Source organism: Mastomys coucha, unplaced genomic scaffold (assembly GCF_008632895.1).
Source record: "Mastomys coucha isolate ucsf_1 unplaced genomic scaffold, UCSF_Mcou_1 pScaffold12, whole genome shotgun sequence".
In the NCBI taxonomy this organism is placed as follows: Eukaryota; Metazoa; Chordata; class Mammalia; order Rodentia; family Muridae; genus Mastomys; species Mastomys coucha.
Window position 1 is genome coordinate 30,845,436 of NW_022196894.1, and position 25,286 is coordinate 30,870,721.

At 41.9% G+C, this 25,286-nt stretch overlaps 1 protein-coding gene across 3 annotated transcripts in view; it reads left to right on the forward strand.

Moving 5' to 3' along the window:
- Positions 1-25,286, forward strand: part of Osbpl11 (oxysterol binding protein like 11) — a 72,484-nt gene that overhangs the window by 22,032 nt on the left and 25,166 nt on the right. For all 3 annotated transcript variants that reach the window (XM_031363702.1, XM_031363703.1, XM_031363704.1), the window contains exons 2-7: positions 1,857-1,925; positions 10,749-10,924; positions 12,010-12,089; positions 14,122-14,298; positions 21,324-21,525; positions 23,747-23,892. In XM_031363702.1, coding sequence (XP_031219562.1) covers positions 1,857-1,925; positions 10,749-10,924; positions 12,010-12,089; positions 14,122-14,298; positions 21,324-21,525; positions 23,747-23,892 — 850 coding nt within the window. The remainder of the gene's footprint in view (positions 1-1,856; positions 1,926-10,748; positions 10,925-12,009; positions 12,090-14,121; positions 14,299-21,323; positions 21,526-23,746; positions 23,893-25,286) is intronic.

Consider the following 25,286-nt stretch of genomic DNA (forward strand, 5'->3'; position numbering starts at 1 on the left):
GGCCTCAAACTCAGAAATTCACCTGCCTCTGCCTCCCAAGTGCTGGGATTAAAGGCGTGTGCCACCATGCCTGGCCAAAATTAACTCTTTTTATATGTATTCACCAATAAAGTATTGATAACATTAGAACACAAATCACTGTATTGTGACTTGTGAGGAACCATTTTGGATTATTTTTATAGATAGTACTATTGAAATTACATATTTAAAATTTTACTGTTAGTTATTAAATGACTAGTACAGTAACTTGCAAATGAGGAATACCTTTAGTAAGAAAGGAAAAATGGTGGCTGAATAGAGGTAATGAAGGTGATGCAGTTTTTAATTGCTTGCGTTAATTGGTTTTTGGTGTATGTGTGTGTGATGGGGTGGGTGGGTATGCAGATGCTCCCATGTGGGTGTGTGAAGGTCAGTGTCAGGTGACTTCCTTTATCACTCTCTACCTTTTTCTTTTATATATATATTACGACTGTGTATACATGCACGAGCATGAGTATGTGCCATGCATGTGTGTGGATCTGTGTATACATGCACAAAGCATGAGTATGTGTGTGGAAGTCAGAGGACAACTTGCAGGAGTGACCTGTTTCCTTCTACAGCATAGGCTCCTAGCTGGAAATCCTATCATTAGATTTGTTGGCCAGTGTCTTTCCCTGCTGAGCCAGATCTCCAGCCCTTTACCCGATTTCTGGGATGGTCTGTCACTGAACCTGGAGCTCACCAGTTGGCTTGACTGTCTGTGCAGTGAGGCCCGGGATCTTCCCATTTCCTTCCAGCACTAGGATTAAAGGCATGTGATTGTGATTTTTTTTTAATGTCAGTTAAGGATCTGAACTCAGGTCCTACACTTGCACAGCAAGCCCTCTGCCCACTGAACCATCTCTTCTGACTCTCTTGATGTCTTTAACATATCTATGCTTTTCTAAAGGTAGTTAGTGTAGTAAGACTTTAGAAGAGTTTCTCCCCATAATCCACAAGCTGATAACCTAGAAGTCCCGCTCTTATGGGACATTCTCAGCTGCAGTGCTTTTATGACCTGCCACCAGGCTGGGGAGGACACCTTCCAGAGAAAAAAAGGCTTGGTGTGGAGAACCCAGACTAAGAAGTGACTTTCCAAATAGCGAATTATGGACACCTTGATCCTTTGAGAAAATAATTTGTTGTGTTCTGCCCAGGACTTTGCAGGGTTAATGGACTGGACAAAAGAGTAAGTCTCATGGACAGACGGTTCCAGGAAAGCAGGCTGTATGCTAAGCACCCGAAGCAGAGAAAGACTCTTTAGGAAATCATTTTGGGGAGTTGTTTTAAATAGAACATTCACAGTGTATTTGTGTTGGTGTTTATGTAGTTTTATATTCACATGACTGTATTTTAAATAATAAGTGGGATATTGTACTTGTTTTAAAGCGTGACTTTTTTCTTTTTCTCTCTCCTTTTTCTTTTTCTTTTTTTGGGTTTTTTTTTTTTAAGGTTTATTTATTTATTTATTTATTTATTTTTATGTGTATGAGTACACTGTAGCTGTACAGATGGCCGCTCACTCTGGCCCCACTTGCTCCAGCCCCGCTCACTCCGGCCCATTTTTGGTCTTTTGACACAAAGTGGTTTCTCTGTAGCCCTGGCTGGCCTGGCATTCAATATGTAGACCAGGCTGGCTTCGATGCAACATATAGAGATTCTTCTTACCTCTGCTTCCTGAGGACAGAGACTAAAGATGTTCATGATCATGCCTGGAAAATTTAATGAGTTAGTGTCCCTGCAGCTGTTTTCAAAACTGTATAGTTGTCTGGGTTTGTTTTATTTGTTTGTCTTTGTTTTTGTTTCCACTAACTTCAGCTCTGTTCTTTTTGAAACAGTGATCACATGGAGAGTGTTAATGGCTACTTAATGAAGTACACCAACCTTGTCACCGGGTGGCAGTACAGGTAAGCTGACTGTCCTGTGATGTCAGTCTCCTAAGAGGTTGGGAACTGATTGTGTTACATGCTGCTGTCAGTACATAGCTGGGATACTTTTAAGAGGAGGATTTACCATATCTCTCCTACACATTGGAAGGCTTTCCCCTTAGAGGTGGAGGAGTTGGCATGTGTCCTAGTAGTGACAGCCTTTAAATCTCAGCACTGTCATTGGGAATGGAGAAGTGCTGTTACTATGTGCAGAGGTGAGGCTCTTAGTGGGGAGAATAGGCATTTCTGCTTGATTCTCAAGCTGCGGCCTTGGAGGGTTAAGTAAGCAGCCCACAGCCACATAGGCAGTTGGTAAGTAGGGAAGCCAGGTGTGTTAAGTACATTGTAAACTTAATAGTTGTAGGGCAAGGGTATTAAGGTTTTTTAAATTGACATTAAATAATATTTAAATCCCATAACTCAGTGTAATTAAATATGTTCACCATTTTATACAACTGTCCGAACTGCCGATTGCCAGAACCTTCCTCATCTTGAAACTCCGTACTTTTCATATACTAGCCTCCTTCCACAGCTTCCTTCTGTTGTAGTCTCTGGACTTTACCCCTCCTTCTGCCTCGTGTCCAGGGAGCGTACACTGTATGACCTTTTGTGACTTTATTTCACTCTGCATAGTGTTCAGATTCATGTGTTCTAGATTTGCATCATAACTTTGGTGGGGGTGTTTTGTTTTGTTTTTTGAGACAGTTTCTCTGTGTAGCCTTGGTTGTCCTAGAACTCAGAGATCTGCCTGCCTTTTTCTCTTGCATACTGGGATTAAAGTCACGTGCCACACCACTTAGCTCTTTGTTGTTTTTTTTTCTCATTTTTTTTAAAGATTGATTTATTTATTATATGTAAGTACACTGTAGCTGTCTTCAGACACACCAGAAGAGGGCATCAGATCTCATTATGGATGTTTGTGAGCCACCATGTGGTTGCTGGGATTTGAACTCACGACCTTCAGAAGAGCAGTTGACGCTCATAACTGCTGAGCCATCTCTCCAGCCCTCACTTTTATTTTTATATTTTTATATATGGATGTGTACAGGAGTATACTTCTGTGTGCCTGAGTGTCACAGACAATGTGGAAATCAGAGTCGTTTATGTTTCCACCATGTGGTTCCTAGGGATTGAGCTGTCTTCAGGCCTGGCAACATTCCTTTATCCACTAAGCCATTTTGTTGGTCCATTTTTAAAATTACATTAATTAATTGATTGATTGATGTGTGTGTGTGTGTGTGTGTGTGTGTGTGTGTGTGTGTGTGTGTATCTCGCAGTAAGAGGAAATCTTATAGGAGTCAGTTTTCACTTTTCATCATTCAGGTCCTGGGATTTGACTCAGGGCATCAGGCTGGCAGAAGTGCCTTCACCCAATAAACCATTTCCTTGGTTCACATCGTTATTTAAAGGCCAATAATATTCCAGTGTGTATATATATAAACCTTATTTATCCATCCCTAGATTGATGGACATTTGAGTTGTTTCTTGCTTTGGCAATTGTAAATAAGGCTTTGCTGTGAATGTTGTGCCAATATCTCTTCAAGTCTCTACATTTTTGTGTCTGTGTCAGGAAGTAGAACTAATGCACGATACAGTGGTTTTGTTTGTTTGTTTGTTTTGTTTTGTTTTTAAGAAATGAACTGCCAGGCATGGTGGCACACAACTTTAATCCCAACATGTCAGAGGCAGAGGCCAGCCTGGTCTATGTAGTGAGTTCCAGGACAGCTAGGCTACATAAAGAGACCCTGTCTCAAGAAGAAAAAACCCCAAATTTAAAAAATTAATAAGTAAATGAGCTCTTTCTGTGTGGCCCAGGTTGAGCCCAAGCTCTTGAGCCCCAGTGGTTCTTCTGGCCTTAGTGTCTGGAGTAACCAGGACTATAAACATGTGCCCTTGTGCCTATTTCTACCCTTTTATTCTGACTAGCAAAAGTTTGTGCACAGGTGTTCTTACTTCTCTGCACCTCACTTACCTCTCAGGGTCCCCATTTTTCTACCTCTCAATGCTGGGGTACAGGCATATACAGCCATATCAGACACTTATGTGGGTGACGGTGACTTGGACTTAGGTCCTCATGCTTGTAAGTACACGCTTTTACTCAGAACCATCTCCCCAGCCCTCAATTATTCTTTAAAGTAATAAAACTAAAATTCATAAGTAACTAATTTTGAGTCTAAAGTCTATTTTTATAGACAGATTATTTTCACAAAACCATATACTATGCTGTTTTTAATTTGCATGAGTTTGGAAATTCTGCTTCTAACCATGATGGAGTAACACGAATTGTGTTTTTCTTCCTACCTCAGAACAACACAACCAGAAATGATACATGAAAGAATTTCTTTCTTTTTGAAAGGATGTTTTTCATATACTGTAAAGAATAGCAGAAATGCCCATGGAAAAATAGGATATTTTAAAAAGAAACCATGGCACGTACATTCCCACCCTCCCACCAGGCATACACACAAATCATACAAATAAGAACAAAAACATTTTTTAAAAAGAACAAAAACGCCTTCACATTCCATTTCTGACCACTGTGTTGGAGGTCATGAAGCACTGCATGAACACATTAGCTCTTGAGTGTGAGATGGAGAGGCTGAAGGGTGAGATGGGAATGGAGGGATTGAAGTGTGAGATGGGAATGGAGGGACTGAAGGGTGAGATGGGGATGGAGAGATTGAAGGGCAAGATGGGGATGGAGGAACTGAAGGGTGAGATGGGGTGGAGGGATGAGGATGCTGTCGAAAGGCCATTAGGGAGCTCTGTGGCTTGCCACTCTATCTCTTCTGTGCATTGCAAACAAAACTTAAGGGACAAAAGCATTAGGCCTTTGCCATGTATTCAAGGCAGTGTCCTTCCCTCCAAGTCATTTCTATTTTGACTAAAAGCAGCTTTGAGCAAGCTGTAAATACCTAGCCTGAGTGTGCTCTAGGAAGAATTGCTGGATGACTGGTAAGATAGCTCAGTTGACAGGCCAGCAGGATGGCTCAGGGGCTGAGGATTTCCACCTCTGGCACCCACCTGGCAGGAGGAAAAGACTCTTGCCCACTGTCTTCTGACCTCCACAAATGCATCATGGCACACTCATGCATACACTAAATACATAAATGTGTGTGATACAAAAAAGATGGCTTAGCTGGTAAGTCACTTGTCACATAGGCTTGAGGACCCAAGTTTGATCCCCAAAACCTATATTAAAAAGCTAGGCATGGCGGCTCACACTTGTAATACCATCACCGGGCAGACTGTCGAGCCATCCAAAATGGAGAGTTCCAGGCCATTTTGAGATCCCGTCCCAGAAATAAGGTAGATAGCATTCCTGAGAAACAATACCCAAGGTTGTCTCTAGCTTGCAAACAGTTTACACATAACAGTTAATTACTTGAGCTGGGCATGGTACTATATGTCTGTAATTGCAGCACTCAGGACAGAGGTGAAGGATCAGGTGTTCAAAACTGTCCAGAGCTACATAGGGAGTCTGAGGCCAGTGAGGAGTGACTGTCTGCTCTTTTGCCTCCACCCCACCCCCAAAGAATGGCTTGCTCTGGAAGAGAGTTTTCCTGACTCCACTTCCTTTCACTTTTGACTCTAGTCCTCAAAGGTGTCTCAGGGTCTGTCCATGTACACTCTGAAAGTCCCTGGAAGGTCAGAGCAGAGCCTGCAGTTGTCTTCCTGTTCAGAACCATCACTAGTGTTCACTTCTGTACTTCAGAGTTAGAGTACAGTTGTGTGTGATGATGATTAAGGTGTGGGTGCCCCTGAAGCCTGAGTTACTTCTTCATATTGGCAGTCTTTCACTCCTGCAGTTGCAAAGGCAAACAAATAAAAACCACAACACCTTGCAGTATTTCCCTTTAACAAAAAAGACGAATTTTCTGTTGTGGAGGTTTGTGCTAATGTTAAATTTCCCAATGTACTAAGCACTAATTCATATCTTTCTAGTTTATCATTTAGGCCGACCTGCTAGGACACGTCTAGATGAAGAATCTAGTATTTTTGAAGAAGATGGCTTTCCCTCACTGTGTGGGTAGTCTTTCTGTCTCTCACTGTGCGGGCTGCCTTTCTCTATACACTTCCTGCTACTGGGGCCTTGAACCACTGGCCTTGCATGTGCTAAGTAAGCTCTGCATTGAGCTGTCTCTCTAGCTTTTGTTTATTTTTAATTTTGAAGTTTTATCTCAGTAAGTTGCCTAGACAGGCCTTAAACTTGAAATCCTGCCTCAGCCTTCTAAATGCTAAGATTATGGCCAAGAACTACCACTCTTGGCTTGGATGATTTTTTTTTTTTTGGTTTTTCGAGACAGGGTTTCTCTGTGTAGCCCTGGCTGTCCTGGAACTCACTCTGTAGACCAGGCTGGCTTCAAACTCAGAGATCTGCCTGCCTCTGCCTCCCAAGTGCTGGGATTAAAGGCATGCACCACCACTGTCCGGTGATGATTTTTGTTCATATAATATTTCTATTGATTCTTTGGGAATTTCACATCATATGCTCGATTACACTCTCTTCCTAGTCCTTCCATGGCTGTCTCCCCACTTCTCTCATTACACCACTAACAAAACACTAGAGCAAACCCAAAACAAACAAACAAACAAAAAAACCCAAGTCCAGTTTGTGTTACCTATATACTCCCGGACGCATGGTCAAATTCTCAGTGGCCTGCCTCTCAAACAGAACTGAGTCCTTTGCTTCCCGAACCCCCACCAGAGCAATCCATTGTGGAGAGCTAACTTCAGCTTCCCTATTACACTCTTAAGAGTTCTCTTCGATGGCTTCCTGTTTAGGCTGTTACTTTTTTGGGAGTGGAGTGGTGAAGGGCTAGGGGTAGCCAGGGAAGCCTTCTATTTTCCTTTCTCACTTGTGCATTTGTAGTTATCGTGTCACTGCTTTGCTCTTTATAGTCAGTGGGAACACAAGTCATGGGCTTCCACATAGTTTCTGGTGACAGCTCTGACTATGAACATGGCCCTGGCCTGCAGTAGGACCATGGACCCAGACAAGGTCCTCAGAGGCCCTGACACAGACATCAAACATGGTCTCCAGTGGCAGTGCAGGCCATTCACACCAACATGGCTCTCAGTGGCAGCACAACCCATGCTTGTCAGCATGGCCTGAGACTGTAGCATAGACCACAGATATCTGTTTGGCTTTCAGTGGTAACAGGGGCCACAGACATCAGCACAGACCCCGGCCTACAGCCTTAATAGGACCACAGATCCAGACATGGTCCTTGGTGGCAGCATGGGCCCCAATGTCACCATGGCTTCAGATGGCAGTGTAAACCACTCAGATCAATAACACCTCAACTGCAGCACAGCCCACAGATGTCAACTCGGACCCTGGCTGCCTCAGTGACCGTGAACTACACTGGTTCTTTGAGGAGGTCCAGGCCGTAAAGTGAACCATTCCTCATTCCAGGCCTACATTATTGCTGTCAATCCCAAGGCCAGACACCATGTTGTGGACCTGAGGGCTAAGTCTACTATGCATGCTGCAGGCTACTGCTACATACTATCCTGTGACCCCACTGGGCAATGACATGTTCCACTGTTGACCTCAGCTCTCTCACACCTGTCACTACCCTGATGACTCCAGTTCTACCTCTCTAACAGCTTCTTGGTCACATATTGTTTCTTCCTAGTGTTGCTGGTTGACCTGGGCAGCATGAACATGAGCAGGGGTGGGCTTCTGGTTGGCCAAGGAAGCCCCTCCCACTTTTTTTGAATGGAAGACTCATATAGACATCTTATAAAGACAGGTTTAGAAACTTAAGATCATATCAATGGCTGCTTGCGGGACAGTGGACCTTGCCAGGAAACTTGCTACGTTAGGGCAGGTCTGAGTCCCTGGAAACTCGGATATACACCTGAGACAGTAGGTGACTCCCTGCTCCCTGCCAGATTCCTAGCCTGGAACAGGTGCCACACTTCCCACATGAGGAAGCATGACCTGTGGTTATGTAGGTCCAGAACAGAGTTTTTCATGCTAATGAGGTACTAGAGGCCCCAAGGGTTTAGTCAATAGCTCCCTTTCCCAGACATTCCTTCCTGCAAAAGGTATTTAATCTCTGGTCCACCCTGAGAAGTTGGTATATATCCATTTTCTATGATGATGAGTCAGTAAACAATTTGGATAAACATGGATTGTCTCTTTCATCAAGAACTGCTGTGAGTGCATAGAGAAGGCCTTTGTCTGCAGAGCCTCACCTAAGCCTCCGTAGAAGGCCTCTCTGCACTTCCAAACAACTTCCACCAAGCTAAGGACAATCACAGATGAACTAAGCCGGAGCTCCCGTTTTCCCCTGGACCCAGTATAGACACAGTCCTCAGCCTGCCAGCCCCTAACTCTGCTCCCAACTCCTTGGGACTCAGTGATGCCTAGATGTCCAGGAGTTTGGGAGTCTCCGCCCAGGTCTTATTGCGGGCCCATGGACTGCCATACTTCATTCCAACTTCTCTGCAGTTCTCCAGGAGTGACAGGAGGCCTAGAAGTCAGGGTATTAATCCCAGACTGTGTCTTTCCAGCCCTGGAGAGGGGTCTCAGCACTTCCCTGAAGCCCAGCACCAGACAGTGGTGGCATAGGATAAGCCCGGTCAAGCTTCCTGAGTTTCACTGCCCCCAGCAGCCCAGCCCAGTGGCAGTGGGGTGGAATGTATACCCATAGCTGCTTTATGTTAATTCAAATAATCCCTTTAAATCTTTAAGAAAAAAAAAACTCTTAAAAATGAGTGAAGATGTGATTGGCAGTTTATAATGCTTAGCAAACACATAAAAAAGTCTTGAACTCAGTTGCACCAATAATTAATGAAATGTGAGTTTTAAAATTACAAAACTATGACCAGTTGGAGCTCAGTCTGTAGAATGCTTGCCTAGCATGCACGAGGTTCTGCATTGGAGCCTCAGAGCCACACTAAGCTGTGGTTCTACCTGGGAAGCCCAGCCCTCTGGAGGTAGAGACAAGGAGATCATAATTTACAAGTCATCTTTGACTACATAGAGAGTTTGGGGCTTGCCTAGGATATATGAAACCCTGTCACAGAAAAACAACAACACAAGGAGATGCAAAATTATTAAAGTAAACCTGTGAACACATTTTTCTAGGCTCAAAAGCTTAGGAGGTCACTGGATATAGTAGCACATGCTTTTAGTCCAAGTGCCCAGGAGACAGAGGTAGATGGATCTGTCTGTTAAAAGCCAACTTGGTCTATATTAGGATGACTAGGGTTGTGTAGAGAACTGTCTTACACAAGCCTAGTTGTCCTAACAACAATTAAAAAAAACTAGGTGAAAAGGGGGTGAGTCTGTGTTCTATCTTTCTTCTTAGGCAGTTTAAAATGTATTTATTTATTTATTTTTGAGACAGGGTTTCTCTGTATAGCTCTGGCTGTCCTGGAACTCACTTTGTAGACCAGGCTGGCCTTGAACTCAGAAATCCGTCTGCTTCTGCCTCCCAAGTGCTGGGATTAAAGGCATGTGCCACCACCGACCGGCTCCTTTTTATTTTTTTAATCATCAACACAAGGCTCATTCCATTCTCTCTGACTCCTTTGATGTCATCATTTCTATGTCACTTGAGACAGTGAACATCTTCTTGGCTCTTGAACTGGCTCACACTCTGCACCAGGTTCTGCTATGAACTCGCCTCTTCTGTAGAATGCCAAAAAACCTTCCAGAAACCCAAGCATAAATTTTGAGAAATTAAAACATTTTTATAACTTTTAAAGAAAAGATCTATTATGCTACCTAAATTGGGATCTGAATTGGTGCATCCTAAACTAGCCAGTCTATAATTGAATCAGAACATCAAATTCTTTTCCAAAGTCCACCAGTGTTCCATCAAATTCTTTGCCAAGGTATATCAGTATTTCATCATTTAATCTCAAGTTCCCTGAGTTTCTGTGTCTCTAGTTGCAGTCTTTTCATTTTTAAACAGGGCAAGTCACTTGTGACCTATCTAAAGGTACAGTCACAACATCCTTCTGCTGTGACATTATTCCCAGTGTATATTTCACTGGGTGCATCTTAGGTCATATTCATCTCTTTGATTACTGAGGCTTATTCTTTTAAAGATGTATTATCCCCCCCGCCCCCGTGTGTGTGTGTGTGTGTGTGTGTGTGTGTGTGTGTGTGTGTGTGTGTGTGTGTGTAGGTAGGTAGATAAGTAGATAGGTAGGAGGTACCTGTAAATAACACAAAAGGGTGTTGGATCCCCATGGAGTTAGGGTGTTAGGAACCAAACTTGTGTCATCTGCAAGAGCAGTATGTGTTCTTAACCACAGGGACATCTCTACAACTCCCATAGTCATCTCTTAACCTGGCATTATGCCCATCTAGAGTTCCTATTTTGTCATAGCAGTTCTTTCTGCCCTTGTCTGCAGAGATGGTCCTCTGAAGGAAGGCTGTGCCTCATTTCTTTCTGTACTGTGTTCTAACCTGAGAAACACTTCTGGGGCTAGAGATGGGCCTTCGGTGGAGTGTCTGCCTAGAGTCTATGAGGCTCTGGATTTGATCTCCAGGACCACAAAAATTATTTAAAATAAATGCTTCTCCCTCAACTCTGCAGCGTGTACCTGGTATTAAATGTGTTCAGTTTTACAATAATTTTTGTCCTAGGAAATTTGGTGTAGTGTTTCTGGGTACTTGTTGGTATGCTTTAGTTTTAGGGGTTTTTTTGTTTGTTTTGTTTTGTTTTGTTTTGAGTTTTTCAATTAAAACTGCTGAAGTTTTTGTTTGAAGTTTATATGCTTTAGTTTAGTTAAGACAAATGTTTAAAAATCACAACTTTTTTACTATTACTGCAGGTTTTTTGTTTTAAACAATGAAGCTGGGCTATTGGAGTACTTTGTGAATGAACAGTCTAGAAATCAGAAACCCAGAGGGACTTTGCAGCTTGCAGGGGCTGTGATCTCACCCAGCGATGAGGACTCGCACACCTTCACAGTGAATGCCGCCAGTGGGGAGCAGTATAAACTCAGAGGTAGGCCAAGACTTAGCACTGCTGAGGGCCTGCACTCAGGAGCCACTGTCACCTGTGGCATACCGTGGGATAGTCTGAGAACTGCTCTGACAGATTATGAAATCTACTTTAATAATGGTTTGCAAGTTGGCCAGTGAATGAGTCTGTTTACTGATTTATTTTATAAATGAAACCCTGATTAGTGATAACTGTAACACCTAGATATTTAAATATTACTGTTTTATGTCTGCCTCAGGGAATTTTTCTTTTTTGCCCATTGTCCTTTTGACATCTTTTAATGACTAATAACTACAATTGGGAGTGTTAAAATGTCCATATTCATTAAGATAAATTATAATTTACCGTGTTTGGTTTGGAGTTTGAGTTTTCATACTGGTTTTTGATAAAATCAGGAATGTTCAGGGTGATATGACCATAGACTAGACTTGCTTAAGCTTTTTTAAGACAGGGTCTTGTTATGTAGCCCAGGCTGGCTTCAAATGCTTGCCTTCTGCCTCTGACAGCTATAGTTATAGGCTTGTGCTGCCATGCCTGGCTTATAACTTCTGTCTAGATTAGTTTATGAAGAAATGTGTGGGGTTTTTATTGAATAAATATACATAAAGTATACTGGCTATCCTATTTGACCATTCTGCTACAGTCTGAAAGAACTGCTGATATTTCAGATTCTTAATCAAGGTTGTTTATTTTAATAAGGCCATATCAGCTAGCAGTGTTGTCACAGAACTTTAATCTCAGCACTTGGGAGGCAGAGGCAGGTGGATCTCTGCATTTGAGGCAAGGCTGGTACAGCCAGGGCTACACAGAGAAACCCTGTCTTGGAAAACAAAAAGAAGTAAATAAACAAACAAATAGGGGCATACCACCCGGAGGACCTTAAAGGTGCACTGCCTCAAGCCCTCACCCGGTTACATGGGATCTGTGCACTCTTAGCAAGGGCGACCCTTCAGTCTTCCTGGTCAGTGACATTTTCTGTAAGGAAACTAGTGCTAGCCTTTGCTTTTTACTCATCCACCCTCTGTGCTGTGGACAATTGTGTTCCCCAAATAAGTATAAAAGTACGTGATGTCTATTCTTTTTATCAGCCACAGACGCTAAAGAGCGGCAGCATTGGGTGAGCAGACTTCAGATATGCACACAGCACCACACAGAAGCTATTGGAAAGGTACGTGGGTTTGTACACTGTGCACAAAACATGAAATACGGGCTTTATGCTTCTAAATATAGATAATAGAGCCAGTGAGGTAGAGTGATTGCCACCAAGCTTGACAACCTCAGTTTGATCCCTTGAACTCACAAGGTTGAAAGAGCTGTCTCTTGAAAACCATCCTCATTTTCTCATGTATACTGATGATATTCATACATGTATATACATATAAAAGAAATGATTGTTTAAAAATGCATCAAGATACCATTCACGCATTATAAAATTGATACACTATAACATACAATTCTGTGGTGTTAGTGTAGTTATAAGATTATGCAACTTTGGGCTGGAGAGATGGCTCAGTGGTCAGGAGCACTGACTGCCCTTCCAGAGGTCCTGAGTTCAATCCCAGCAACCACATGGTGGTTCACAACCATCTGTAATGGGATCAGATGCCCTCTTCTGGTGTGTCTGAAGACAGCAACAGTGTACTCGTATACATTAAATAAATAAATAAATCTTAAAAAAAAAAAAGGATTGTGCAGCTGTGGCAGCCATGTAACTACAGAATATTTCTATCAACTCCTAGACAACCCCACGTAATTAATAGCCACATCTGTTCTCTCTGTAAGCCTGGGGTGAGCAGTTAATCTATGCTCTTGTTTGTGAGGACTTATGAATGTAATTTCTTGTGTTCAGCTTTTCTCCCTTCAAGGTTCATGTACACTTACACATAACAATCAGTTCTCCCCCAAGGCCCTCTCTACTTACACTGCCGGTGAGCTGGCTTTGAAAACTACCCCAGCTTTCCAAGTGTTGGGGTCATAGATGCGAGCCACCATGCCAGCCTAGCTGTCCTCTTTCTTTCTAATATACTTTCTTTTTGTTTTTTTCGAGACAGGGTTTCTCTGTGTAGTCCTAGCTGTCCTGGAACTCACTCTGTAGACCAGGCTGGCCTCTAACTCACAAATCCGCCTGTCTCTGCTTCCCAAATTCTGGGATTAAAGTCATGTGCCACCACTGCCTGGCCTAATATACTTTCTTTCAATTTGTTTTTTGAGACAGGGTCTCACTCTAATTAAGACTGGCCTAGAACTTGCTTCATAGGCCAGGTTGGCCTTAAACCTTAAACTTTTGGCAATTTTCTCGGCAGTCTTCCTGCCTCAACCTTTTTTTCCCTTTTTTCTTTTCTTTCTTTCTTTTTTCTTTCTTTCTTTTTTTTTTTTGAGATAGGTTGTCATATATCTCATGTTGACCTAAACATCTGCTTTTCCTGCTTCTCTTCCAAGTACTGGAATTATAAGCATGTTCTACCACATTGGGTTTATATGATACCCATCTCATGTATGATATCAAATCCAGGACTTCATACATGTTAGACAAGCATTCTGCCAATTAAGCCACATACCTAGCACTCCTCCTGTCTCCTTGTATGTATGTATGTATGTATGTATGTATATATGTGTGCAAATACATGAGTATACATGTCCATGTGTTTGTGTGGTGTCTCTACATGTTTGTCGTCTTCCTCAATCCCTTGTTACTTTTTCCTTCTTGGCCTGGAACAGCTCTATGATTTGAGTCGCCGAGCTAGCTACTAAGCTCCAGGGAACCCCTTGTCTCCTCTTTCCCAGCATTAAGGTTACAGAATGTTCCACCAAGCCTAACTGTTTTACGTAGGTGCAGGGAATCTGCATTCTAGTCTCCACAATTGTGCAGTAAATGCTTAACTGACAACCATTTTCCTATCCTTCTTGCCTCAGCCTCCTAAGTGATAGGATTATAGGTGGCTTAGTGTTGTCATTCAATAGATGCTGTGAATGAGGTGAACTATGAATATTTGGGTTTACATTTCTGGGTGGGCATACTACTTTAGGAATTATGGTTAGTGATCAGGGTTAGGGTTAGGGTGTGTGTGTGTGTGTGTGTGTGTGTGTGTGTGTGTGTGTGTATGTGCGAATGTGCATACAGGTGGAGGCCAGAGTAATATGATAGCAAGAGAGCCAAAATTGTAAAAAGCACAAGAGAAATTGTTTTCTTTTTTTGACAGAATAATCCTCCCTTGAAGTCCCGGAGCTTCTCACTTGCATCTAGTGGTAATTCGCCCATATCCCAGAGGAGACCAAGTCAGAATGCCATTTCTTTTTTTAATGTTGGACATTCCAAACTGCAATCAGTCAACAAAAGAGCTCATTTGCATCCAGACCATCTGGTGGAGGTCAGAGAAGTAAGTATGACTTGGGCCGGTACTCAGAACAGTGGTGTGCCTGGTTCTTTCTCACAGCCTTGGAAGTTCTGTTTGTGTCCTGAGGGCCCTTCAGGCCTTCCCATCCATTCTGCTAGGATAAGAGATAAGGACAGTAAGATTGATAGATATCTAAATTCCTCATGTTTTACAACTATGTGTGTGGGGATATTGTCATTTTTTCCAGAATCTATATATTTTTTAGTTTTCTTTTAAAAAAATCTGTGTCTGGCTTTTCATTCTCAAATAAAACTACTGGTTCCTTCATTGTAAAATTTATGATCAAAGGAGTCAATAGTCTGGGCATGGTAGACCATGCCTGTAATCTCATAGCACTTGGAATACCAAGGAAAGAGACTCACCAGTATGAGCTACTGCTATAGTTGGTTTTAATGTGTTGTGTATTCAGATGCTGAGTTCTGTGCCCCAAATTCAGGTCGCAGTCTGGACATGGGTGTTGTATTGACCAGTGTGCTCTAAAGAATGTTCCCCAGTATCTCTGATTGGTCAGTCAAAGGCTGGAATCTATGCCTGGGCAGATAGTAAGGAGGGACTGGTAATCAAGTGAGGGGGCTCAGAGAGACCACAAGTGGAGAGAATGAGGAGGAAGGAAGAGACGAAGAAGGAGCAGGATGGACCATGAGCACATAGCCAAGAGAAGTTCACCCTGAGGACAGAGAGCTATCAGAGAATCAGCCTAGGTAGGACAAATTGGCAAGTAACAGGCACTTATTAAAGCCTAGTCAGGCTAGAATCGATCAGAATCTGCCCAGCATAGTGTCACCAGCTTGTTAATAAAATCTAGTGTCTCTGTGTCATTTACTCAGGAGCTAAACATGTTATAGTAGTGCAGAACCCCCTGTAGACATTTAGGAGCAAAAGGGAGTATAGCCCCCCCAATAATTCTACAATAGGCTACAACATAATATCCTGTCTCAAAATGCAATCAGAGGGACCATACAGCCTAACTAGAGACTCTTCTTTAGAAACAACAAAGTATTATAGATAGGCAGAAGGTGTGAGCTCAGCGGTAGAGAATATAGCCAGGCTAGTGCACATTAGTCCCTGGGCTCAAGCTGCAGAGCCCAGACAGGCTTACTGACAAACATTACGTACGAAGGTAGAATTAATTCTGATACTGCATTACCACATGATTTTTTCTCTTTTTAATTCTAATTAATAAAGGGTGCAGTTTGTTGGGTTGTGACTATTTCAAGTATTGCTTGCTAAGCTAAATTTAGTAGAGCTTCTAAGTGGCTAAGAAGTGGGTTGTAGGAAGTGGGAAATAGTATTGTAAATGCCTCAAGTATTTCAAAGCAGAAGGCTAGGGAGAGTGTGCCCTCCATCAAGTTGCATTGTACTATGTACTGTAGATAAAGAACTTGAAGTTTAGAGAGATAAAGTGATATGCTTTGAGACACACACGACAACTGCTCTTGATTCTACTCCAGTTACATAAACAAGTTATAAAGCATCCTTTTCATAAAGAGCAGTATCTAAATCCTTTTACCTTTTTAAAACCATTTTTCCTGATATTTTGTGTCACTAAGTAAGTTTTTAAAATTAAAATTTAGGCCAGGTGTGGTGGTCTTTAGTTCGAGCACTTGAGAGATAGAGTCAGGCAGATCTCTGTGAGTTTAAGCTCAACCTGGTCTACAGAGTGAATTCCAGTCAGCTAGGGCTACACAGTAAGACTTTGCCTCCCCAAATAAATATATAAGCCCCCCAAATTTATTTGAAAGTCTGAGAGATGGCTCAGAATATAGAGGTGCTTGCCCACTAGGCCTGATGAGCAGAGCTTGGTCCCCAGAACCTACACAGTGGAAGAAGAGAACTGACTCCCACAAGCTGTGCTCTAATTGCCCATGTGTGCCATGGCACATTATATTCACACACATTTGATTACATATATGCTCACACACTGAGAAATAAGTGTTAAAAGTATTTTCTTTTTGATTGGATATTTTCTTTATTTACATTTCAAATGTTTTCCCCTTTCCAGGTCTCCCCTTTGGAAACCCTCTATCCCATGCTGCCCCCCCCCCCGCCTCTATGAAAGTGCTCCCCCACCCATCCATGTTAAAAGTATTTTTTAAATCCCTTGTTAAAGGCATCAGTTTATACAAATAATCAAAATTCACACACACACATAATCTAAAAACTCAACTTTTAGTTCTTGGATATTAAAATGTATATGACAAAAGTTATAAAAATTTTAAAGCTAAAACTGCTGCTAACTGTTGATTAAGGTAATGCTCATTACCTTAATCATAAACTAGCAATGTGTGAACATGCATAGGCCTATTGCAAAAAAAAAAAAGCTACTTTTGATTGTTTATCATTGAAGTTTCTCAAGTGCCTGACTTCAGTCTTAGAATAACAAATACCAAGGTTTATTCTGAAAACCACATTACAAGTAGCAGATGTTAACAAATTGTAACATGCCCTTAAGAATGAATGACTTGCAGTTCTCAACCATGCTTCAGAAGGTATCTCTTTGGGGTTTCATTATTAGTGTGATCTTAAAGGAAACCTCAGATGTGGGGATGCTGGGCCCAACAGCCACCCCACACTGACAAGGCCAAGCAGCCCACTTCCTAGCACTGAGGAAGCATCTCTGCCTTTTCTACCTCAATGAAAAATGACAATTTAAGTTTTTTCCCACGAAATGGGGGATCTGAGGCCATTGTCTTGCGTAAGCTGAACAAATGCACTTCCACTCAGTTCAACCCCCGACCCTGACATTAGTATTATGTACATGATTGTTTTTGTGATTTGTTAGTGAGCTTATGATTTGTATATAAAACTACTGATTTTTATGCTAATTTTTTATTCTGGTATTCTGGTATTCTGTTTGACAGGGCAGGAGGGTGACAGATTGAAAGGACTGGTCTCAGCTCAGGATACCCCAACATCAAGTTCTCTGCACAAAGGAGGTTTGTCCCAGAGGATAGGGATAATATAGGAGATAGAGGAAGAGAGAGAAGGGGCAGAGGGCAAAGGAGAGTGGGTAGGGATATTTGTTCTGGATGGGACCAAGGACTGCCTCTGGATAGAGAGGAGACAGACATGGCCCATAGGAAAATGGTAGGTTTTTTGCTTTTCTTGTTTTTTTGAATCACAGTTACCTAACACAGAATGCTGTGTTAAGATGAGGTGTTCAATTTTAACTGGTCCTGTTAGTTAGGTACTCCAAAGGAGACCTTTGATTGCTGAGCTTCAGTACCTCGATAGTTGGACCTTGGTAATCAGCCTCAGCAGGAGGAAGTGGCCAAATAGAGGAATAGACCTTGGTGCTACCTTTAGGAATGTAATCTGATGGTTTTAGCAAGGAATGGGGGGAGGACAAGGCCTGCTAGAGCCACATGGTCAAGTGGGCTAGTGTCCCTTCATAGGTGACAATTCTTTGATGCAGGGTCTTGTCAGATAGCCCAAGTTGGCCTTGAAGTCAATCAGTCATTCAGTAGCCTTGTTGACCTTGAACTTGAGGCATTCCTCGTGCCCTATCGTCCCAAGTGCTGTGATTACAGGCATGTGCTGCCAGACCTACCTACTTTGGTTAATCCATCAATTCCCTTTTCTTTCTTTTTAAGTTTGTGAGTATGTGCATGTGTGCATCTGTAGAAATGTGTGTCATATGTTTGGGGGTACCTTCAGAGGCCAGAGCTCTGTCAGAGTCCCTGGAGCTGGACTTCCAGGTGACTGTGAGCCACTTGACTGGATGCTGGACATTGAGCTCATCCTCTAGAAAGCCAGTGCTTGCTCATAAGCACTAATCCATCTCGATGTTTTTATAAGATTTTTAAATATGTGTGTAAGTATACCACATGCATACCTTGTGCTGAAGAGGGCCACCACGGAATGCTGGAAACCAAATAAGACCCTTTGTCAGGGCAAAAAGTGCCCTTACCTGCCAAGCCATTTCTCTAGCCCCCTTTTTAATTTTTAAGATTTATTTTTTCTCCCTTCCTCCCTCCCCCCCCTTCTCTCTCTCTGTGTGTGTGTTACATGTGTGGGTGCCCTTGGAGGTCAGGAAATGTCAGATTCACATGTAGGTAGTTATGAGTAGTTGCCTGTTATGGGTTCTGGGAACCAAACTTAGGTCCTTTGGAAGATTACCAAGTGCTTTTAACCACCGAGCCATCTCTCCACCTGCCTTTGTCCTCAAGGTCATCACTGTCATTACTATTACCATCATTTTGAGATACTCTTGCAGTATCTACAGACTGATTTCTAAATCAGGTCTTCTTGCCCTGTCCTCCCAAGTGCTGGTGCTGCTTGCATGTTGTACCATGCCTGCACTTTTGTCTTGTTTTGCACTGCTAAAGAATGAACCCAGGTTCCCTTGTATGGTTGACAAGCACCCTACCATTGAGCTACATCTCCAGCCCTTTTTTAGTTCTATAAATATTTTGGTAGGATTGTTAGGATTTTCTAAGTATAGAATCATATCATGAGCAAAACAACAATTTGATTTCCCGTGCCTTATCGCTTTGGCCCTAATTTCAACAATAACATTAAATAAGAGGAGTAGGAGTGAGAGTGGGCACAATTACCTTGTTCCTGATGTCAGCAGAAATACTTCACTGTTTTTCCTCATTTAATAGGATGTTGGCCATGGCTTCATTGTATGTAGTCTTTATCATGTTGAAATATGATCCTCTATACCTAACTTAGCAAGGCACTTTATTATAAAGGATTGAATGTTTTAGGTTTTCTTTTTGCATCTGTGTTATTCAGAGCCTGTAGTTACCACCACCCATCCCCCAGTCCTTAGGGTAAACACAGGACTTAGTCATGCTAAGCAAATGCTCTACCACTGAGCTCCTGTGTTCCAGTTCCATCTTCTCCTTTTGTGGTATGGTCTTACCACATGGGTAACAGGCTTCTGAGGGTAGAGATGTTCCTTCCCTTTCTTTTTAATGGAATCCTTTCAGGACTGTTGCTCTTAATTCTTTCTTAGACGTCTGGCTAAATACTGGTCATGGTAGTGCATGCCTTTAATCCCAGCACTCTGGAAGCAGAAGCAGGCAGATCTCTGTAAATTTAAGGCCAGCCTGGTCTATAAAGTCAGTTCCTAGCTGGTCAGAGCTACACAGTGATACTATATCTGAAAATAAACAAAAGAAGTCTAGTTCAATATCACAGTGAATTATTATTATTTATTTATTTATTTATTTATTTATTTATTTATTTATTTATTTATTTATTTGGTTTTTCGAGACAGGGTTTCTCTGTATAGCCCTGGCTGTCCGGGAACTCACTCCGTAGACCAGGCTGGCCTCGAACTCAGAAATCCGCCTGCCTCTGCCTCCCAAATGCTGGGATTAAAGGCGTGTGCTACCACCATCCGGCTTACAGGGAATTCTTATGGTCCTAGACTTTCTTTGTTGAGGAGCTCTTACTTACTTTTTACTCTCTTTGTATGTGCATGTGCTGTGCGTACCTCTGTGTGGTTAAGAGCACTAGGTGCTCTTGCAGAGGACTTGGGTTCATTCTCCAGCACCCACATGGTAGCACACAACTGTCTGTATGCAGCTCCAGTCCAGAGGGATTTGAAGCCTTTTTTACTGCATGAATGTGTTGCACACACAGATTAGCAGGTACACATACATCCACATAAATAAGAATTAAGAAAATAAATTTTTGAGCTGGGCAGTGGTGCTGCATGCCTTTGATCCCAGCACTTGGCTGGCAGAGGCAGGTGTATCTCTGTGAGTTCAAGGCCAACCTGGTCTACATAGTGAGTTCCAGGACAGTCCGAGTTACAGAGAGAGACCTGGGGTGGCAAGTAGGCAGAAGTAGTGGTGGTGAATAAGGCTACTAATCAAAGAATGTCTTAATTAAAATATTTTTTTTCTGAAAAGTTTTTATTGTAGCGCTTGCTCTAAAACCAGCCTAACAATAGCAAGAACAAGAAGTCTCCTGTCTAGGAAAGGGTGAGGGATGAAGCAGGGACTAGGAGTTTGGTGAGAAATGAGGCAGGGGATTAGGAAGTTAGGTGAGGGATGAGTCAGGGAACTAGGAAGTTAGGTGAAGGAGGCAGAGATTAGGAAGTTAGGTGGGGGATGAGGCATGACTAGGAAGTTAGGTGGGGGATGAGGCAGAGGACTAGAAAGTTAGGTGAGGGATGAGGCAGGGGACTAGGACTTTGGGTGAGGGTTAAGGCAGGGGACTAGGAAGTTAGGTGAGGGATAAGGTAGGGGACTCTAATGCTTTCACAGTTGCTCACATCAAGCTCAACTAAAGTATCAGAGGAAAGTAATGGAGGGCCCAGACTGTGGAATTAGAAATTCAGTACTGCTGTTGACAGTGTTCTGAATGTTCTTTCAGGGACTTGTATAAAGTAATATTGTTAGCCGAAAGTGGCAAGCTTTTGAGCTTTATTGCTTCCAGAGGAAAAAAGTACAGCTGTCAAAGGTCACAATCTTCAATTGAAGCACCATTTGAATGCCCTTTAATTGAAAATAGCCTAGCCAGGGCTGGAGTGGGAAAGACCACTGGCTGCTCTTACAGAGGACCTGGGTTCAGTCTCCAGCACCCACATGCTTGTACACTACTGTCTGTGGCTCCAGTCCCAAAGGATTTGATGCACTCTTCTGGCCTCTGGGGGCACTACATGTATGTGGTATTGTAGACAAAAGGACCCAAACACACAAAATAATAAAATTATTATTATTATTATTATTATTATTTTATTTTATTTTTTTTTGGTTTTTCAAGACAGGGTTTCTCTGTATAGCCCTGGCTGTCCTGGAACTCACTCTGTAGACAGGTTGGCCTTGAACTCAGAAATCCACCTGCCTCTGCCTCCCAAGTGCTGGGACTAAAGGTATGCACCACCACTGCCTGGCTATAAAATAATTTTTTAAAGCAAGAAAATAGCCTAGCAAAATTCAAATAAATTTCCAAGCCCAATACACTCTGAAAATTCTTAAGAGAATGAATACTATTCTTTACATGTGTCCTGCTGTGAGTGAGACCCACAGGACTGCTATTTTCCTCAGATGATGTCTCATGCGGAAGGACAACAACGAGACCTAATTAGACGGATTGAATGCCTTCCTGCTTCTGGCCTTCTCAGTTCCTTGGACCAGGACCTCTTAATGCTCAAAGCTACTTCCATGGCAACTATGAACTGCTTAAATGACTGCTTTCACATTTTGCAGCTGCAGCATGCCTCACACCAGAAGGGTGTACTACCCTCAGGTAAGTCAGAGGTCAGGGAGGGTTAACATTGGCCTGGAGACATGGAAAGGTCAGAGGTCAGAGAGGGTTAACATTGGCCTGGAAACATGGAAAGGTCTGTACTTGTGTTGCTCTAATACTGGGAAAATATTTTTTGAAAAGAAGGGAGGGAAGGAAAAACTATCAGTTGAGTCTCTTGGTTTTTAGTTGGCACACTAGTGTGATTCACACTTCCTGATTGTGTCCTTTTTTTGGAATTTTAGTTCTAATATTTAACATTATGGGATATACCTTTAAAGACCTCAAATTCAACATGTTAGAAGATAAATGTACAGCTTGGTTTCTGTTAAAATGAGTGGCATTCCTCTCCACTCTTGTTTTCAGGTACTGAGGCAGAGTCATTGCAAGCATGTCCTGACCTTCAGCTCTGTCCATGGCTCATATACTCCATGAAATTACATTGTATTATATCATTTTATATCATATCCTATTATGTGTTTTAACTAAATATCAGGAGTATTTCTCAGGTACATTCTATGCTAAGTAGCATTTTACTGGCTACATTGCATCCTTAGTGAGTACTCTGGTTTACTCCCCTAATTTAAACATTAGATGGGTTACCCTGATACAAGAAATGTGGACTAGTTTTAGTTAATGAGTTGGCTAGAAAAATGAAACAGCTTCTTTCTTGTCTGTATTATTTAATCTTTGAAAGTCTATCAGACATCACTGGTGCCGGGGACTAGATTAAGTGGTATTTATGATGTAAAACATTTGTGGAACTTTACTGTGACTTAAACTAGTACAGTCTCATTTTTTGATGTTCATGACTAAGAAAAGATGTATGAGTAAATTAAATTCTCCCATGACATTAGAAAATGAAATCTCTATTCAGAAGAATGTTTAATTCCATGAAGTCATATTTTCATCTCATTAATTCATGATAGGGCATCACTAATTAGCCTGGCCTGACTGAAACTATGTATCCCAGGCTAGCCTCAGCTACTCCTACCCCCGCTTCCTAAGTTCTAGAATGACAAGTGTGTATTACTATGCCTGGACCATAGCTAGGGTCTGAATATGCTATCTAAAGACTCAGTTTATGTGTGTTGATTTGGAGGGGCTTGACGTCAGATCATTGGTTTGATAAAGTCTTATTATAGTTTCTAGGTAGCTCAGTAGCCTCCTAAAATGGGCCTTTTAATTAACGGTCGTGTGTCTTTTATTTTTAGAAAAAAATCTGGATAGGATAACAAAAATAGTTATTTTAAGTTAGAAGGAGAATGTTTTCATTTCTGTACAACTTTACAGTAGGCACCATGACCTTAGCCAGGACATTCCTTTAATCTTAAATGTCCCCTTAATGCCGACTGCCATTGCAGAAGGCAAGACACTACTAGCGTGGTATGTAATTTGGTGTTTATTTCTCTCCTGAAGTCTGACATTTTACTTAGAGAGTGTCCTCCTGTTCTCTTTCTGTTAGTAGTCTTAAGTATTCCTTATTCTTGCACTCCATAACCTAGCTTCTGTGAAACCCCAGATCAGCCTCTGAAATCAAATGGAACATTTCCATTATTGATTAGACATAGAATCTACTTTGTTAGACTAGTTGAGGGTAACAAGAGACCATTGACTCATTAACTGAGAAGATGACAGACAGGTTGCTAAATGTGACTACTGACTTCCACTAGGTCAGCTCTATTTATTCAGTAGAAAGGAATTTCCATTTAAAAGTTATATTAGGCTGTTTATGATGTAAATAAAGGATATCTATGTGCGGTGTTTACATTAGAGCTAGTGAGTTACTTTGATTGGTTAGGAAAAATGCAATTTCTAATTTAAGCAAATTATGCTGTTTTACCATCTCAGGTTCCTGGAGTGGCTCCTCACTAAGTCTAATTATATACATTTTCATTGTTAGAGGGACATAATTAATATCTATGGCCAATTGAGTGTTTGAGAGCTCCCTTCATGATTCACAGACTTGTCTAAGAAGCAAGATCAGCCCATTTCAGGGTTGATTTCTTTTCGTAGTGTCTCATTTCAGGTTGCAAGTTGCCTGTTGTGAAATACCCAATCATGTTGCTCATGCTAATGAGGTTGAACAGCTGTCTCCTTTGAGTGCAGGTTGAACTGCCTTAGTCTTGTAGAGTCAAAACAAAATTGTTTAATAAAATCCAGATCTGCTCACCTACCCAGATTATGAGCAAGCCTTCGCAAAATATTCCTCTTACTTCATCAGGGACGACAATTGAGTGGTTGGAACCAAAGATACCTCTATCAAACCACTATAAAAATGGAGCTGAGCAGCCTTTTGCAACGGAGCCAAGCAAGCCCATGGCAGCCCCGGAAGTGCAGTGTGCTGCAGACTCTGGAGTATTAGCAAGGGTAAGGTAACATGAAAAGTTGATTTTAATGGAAGAAATGAGGACTCCTTAGAAAGGGAGCAGTGTTGCTTTGGTTAAGGCTGTATCAACAGAGGTGTGGTATTCTCTCTCACTTTAGAGAGTCATTAACATGCTTGCAGCTTCTAAATGTTGTCCTACTGAGGTGAACTTGACCATAATTTTCCAGGTAGAATAAGTCCCCGTTTATTTTTGTTTTGGGTTTATTTTTGCGTCATACAGATATTTGTTTTGTTTGTTTGATTTTTTTGTTTTTTTGTTTTTGTGACAAGGTCTCACTCTATCCCTTGGGTTGCCTAGAACTTACTGTGTAGCCCTCCTACCCTTCCTTGGGTCATCAACAGTCCTTCCTCTTCCTGGCTCTCTTCCCTGGCCCCACACCCAGCTTCCCGCTGCTGCTGTTTCTTGTTGTTTGGCTTGTTTGATTGGTTTTTCCAAGTGGAGCCCTGGCTGTCCTGGACTAGATCAGACTGGTCTCTCTAACTCAGAATTGCCTACCTCTGCCTTCTGAATGCTGAAATTAAAGGAGTGTGTCACCACCACCCAGTGTTAAATTAATTCTATTAATCATTGCTGTTACCTTTATAAGCTTCAAGTTGTATTGAGACTGTCAGCTTTGTTGCTGTGGTGCTGCTGGGGTGCAGGTACTGGTACAGATGTTACCCTGTAGCACTGCTTGACCTCAGCTTCAGTAGTGGATAAAGTGGTGCTCAGGATGTTTCCAGGAGCTGCAGTGTTGTCTTCTGCTGTAGTTGTACTGTTGTTACAAACTGCATTGTTTTCCATTTTGTTTGCTTTGTCTTCTGTGTTCATGTCTGCTATTTTTATGGCACCATAATTACATAAGTAGTTGAAGCTATTTTCTGTCTTGTGTTCTGGCCTATATAATTGATGTTTGAAAGTCAAAATAAAATACTAAGTTAATGTCCTTGTTGTTAAATATCTGGTTTATCATTCTTATTATTATAAAAATACTATTGTTAACTATTATTTCCCTCCTGGGATTTTTGATTATTTTTTATATTATACCCCCAATATAATTACTTAGTCAAGAATAATGAAGGCTTTATAGTTTTTATATACTAGTAAGTTCTTTCTTTGAAGATAAGACATTAGGACTTCCAAACGTGACAAAATCTTTGAATTTATGAAAGAGCCCTGGAGTCAGGGACATGAAAAGTCCAGGGAAGTCCAGGGAAGCAGGCTAAATAAGAAAATAACATGCGAGCCGGGCGGTGGTGCACGCTTTTAATCCCAGCACTTGGGAGGCAGAGGCAGGCGGATTTCTGAGTTTGAGGCGAGCCTGGTCTACATAGTGAGTTCCCAGACAGCCAGGGCTATACAGAGAAACCCTGTCTCGAAAACACCAAAAAAAAA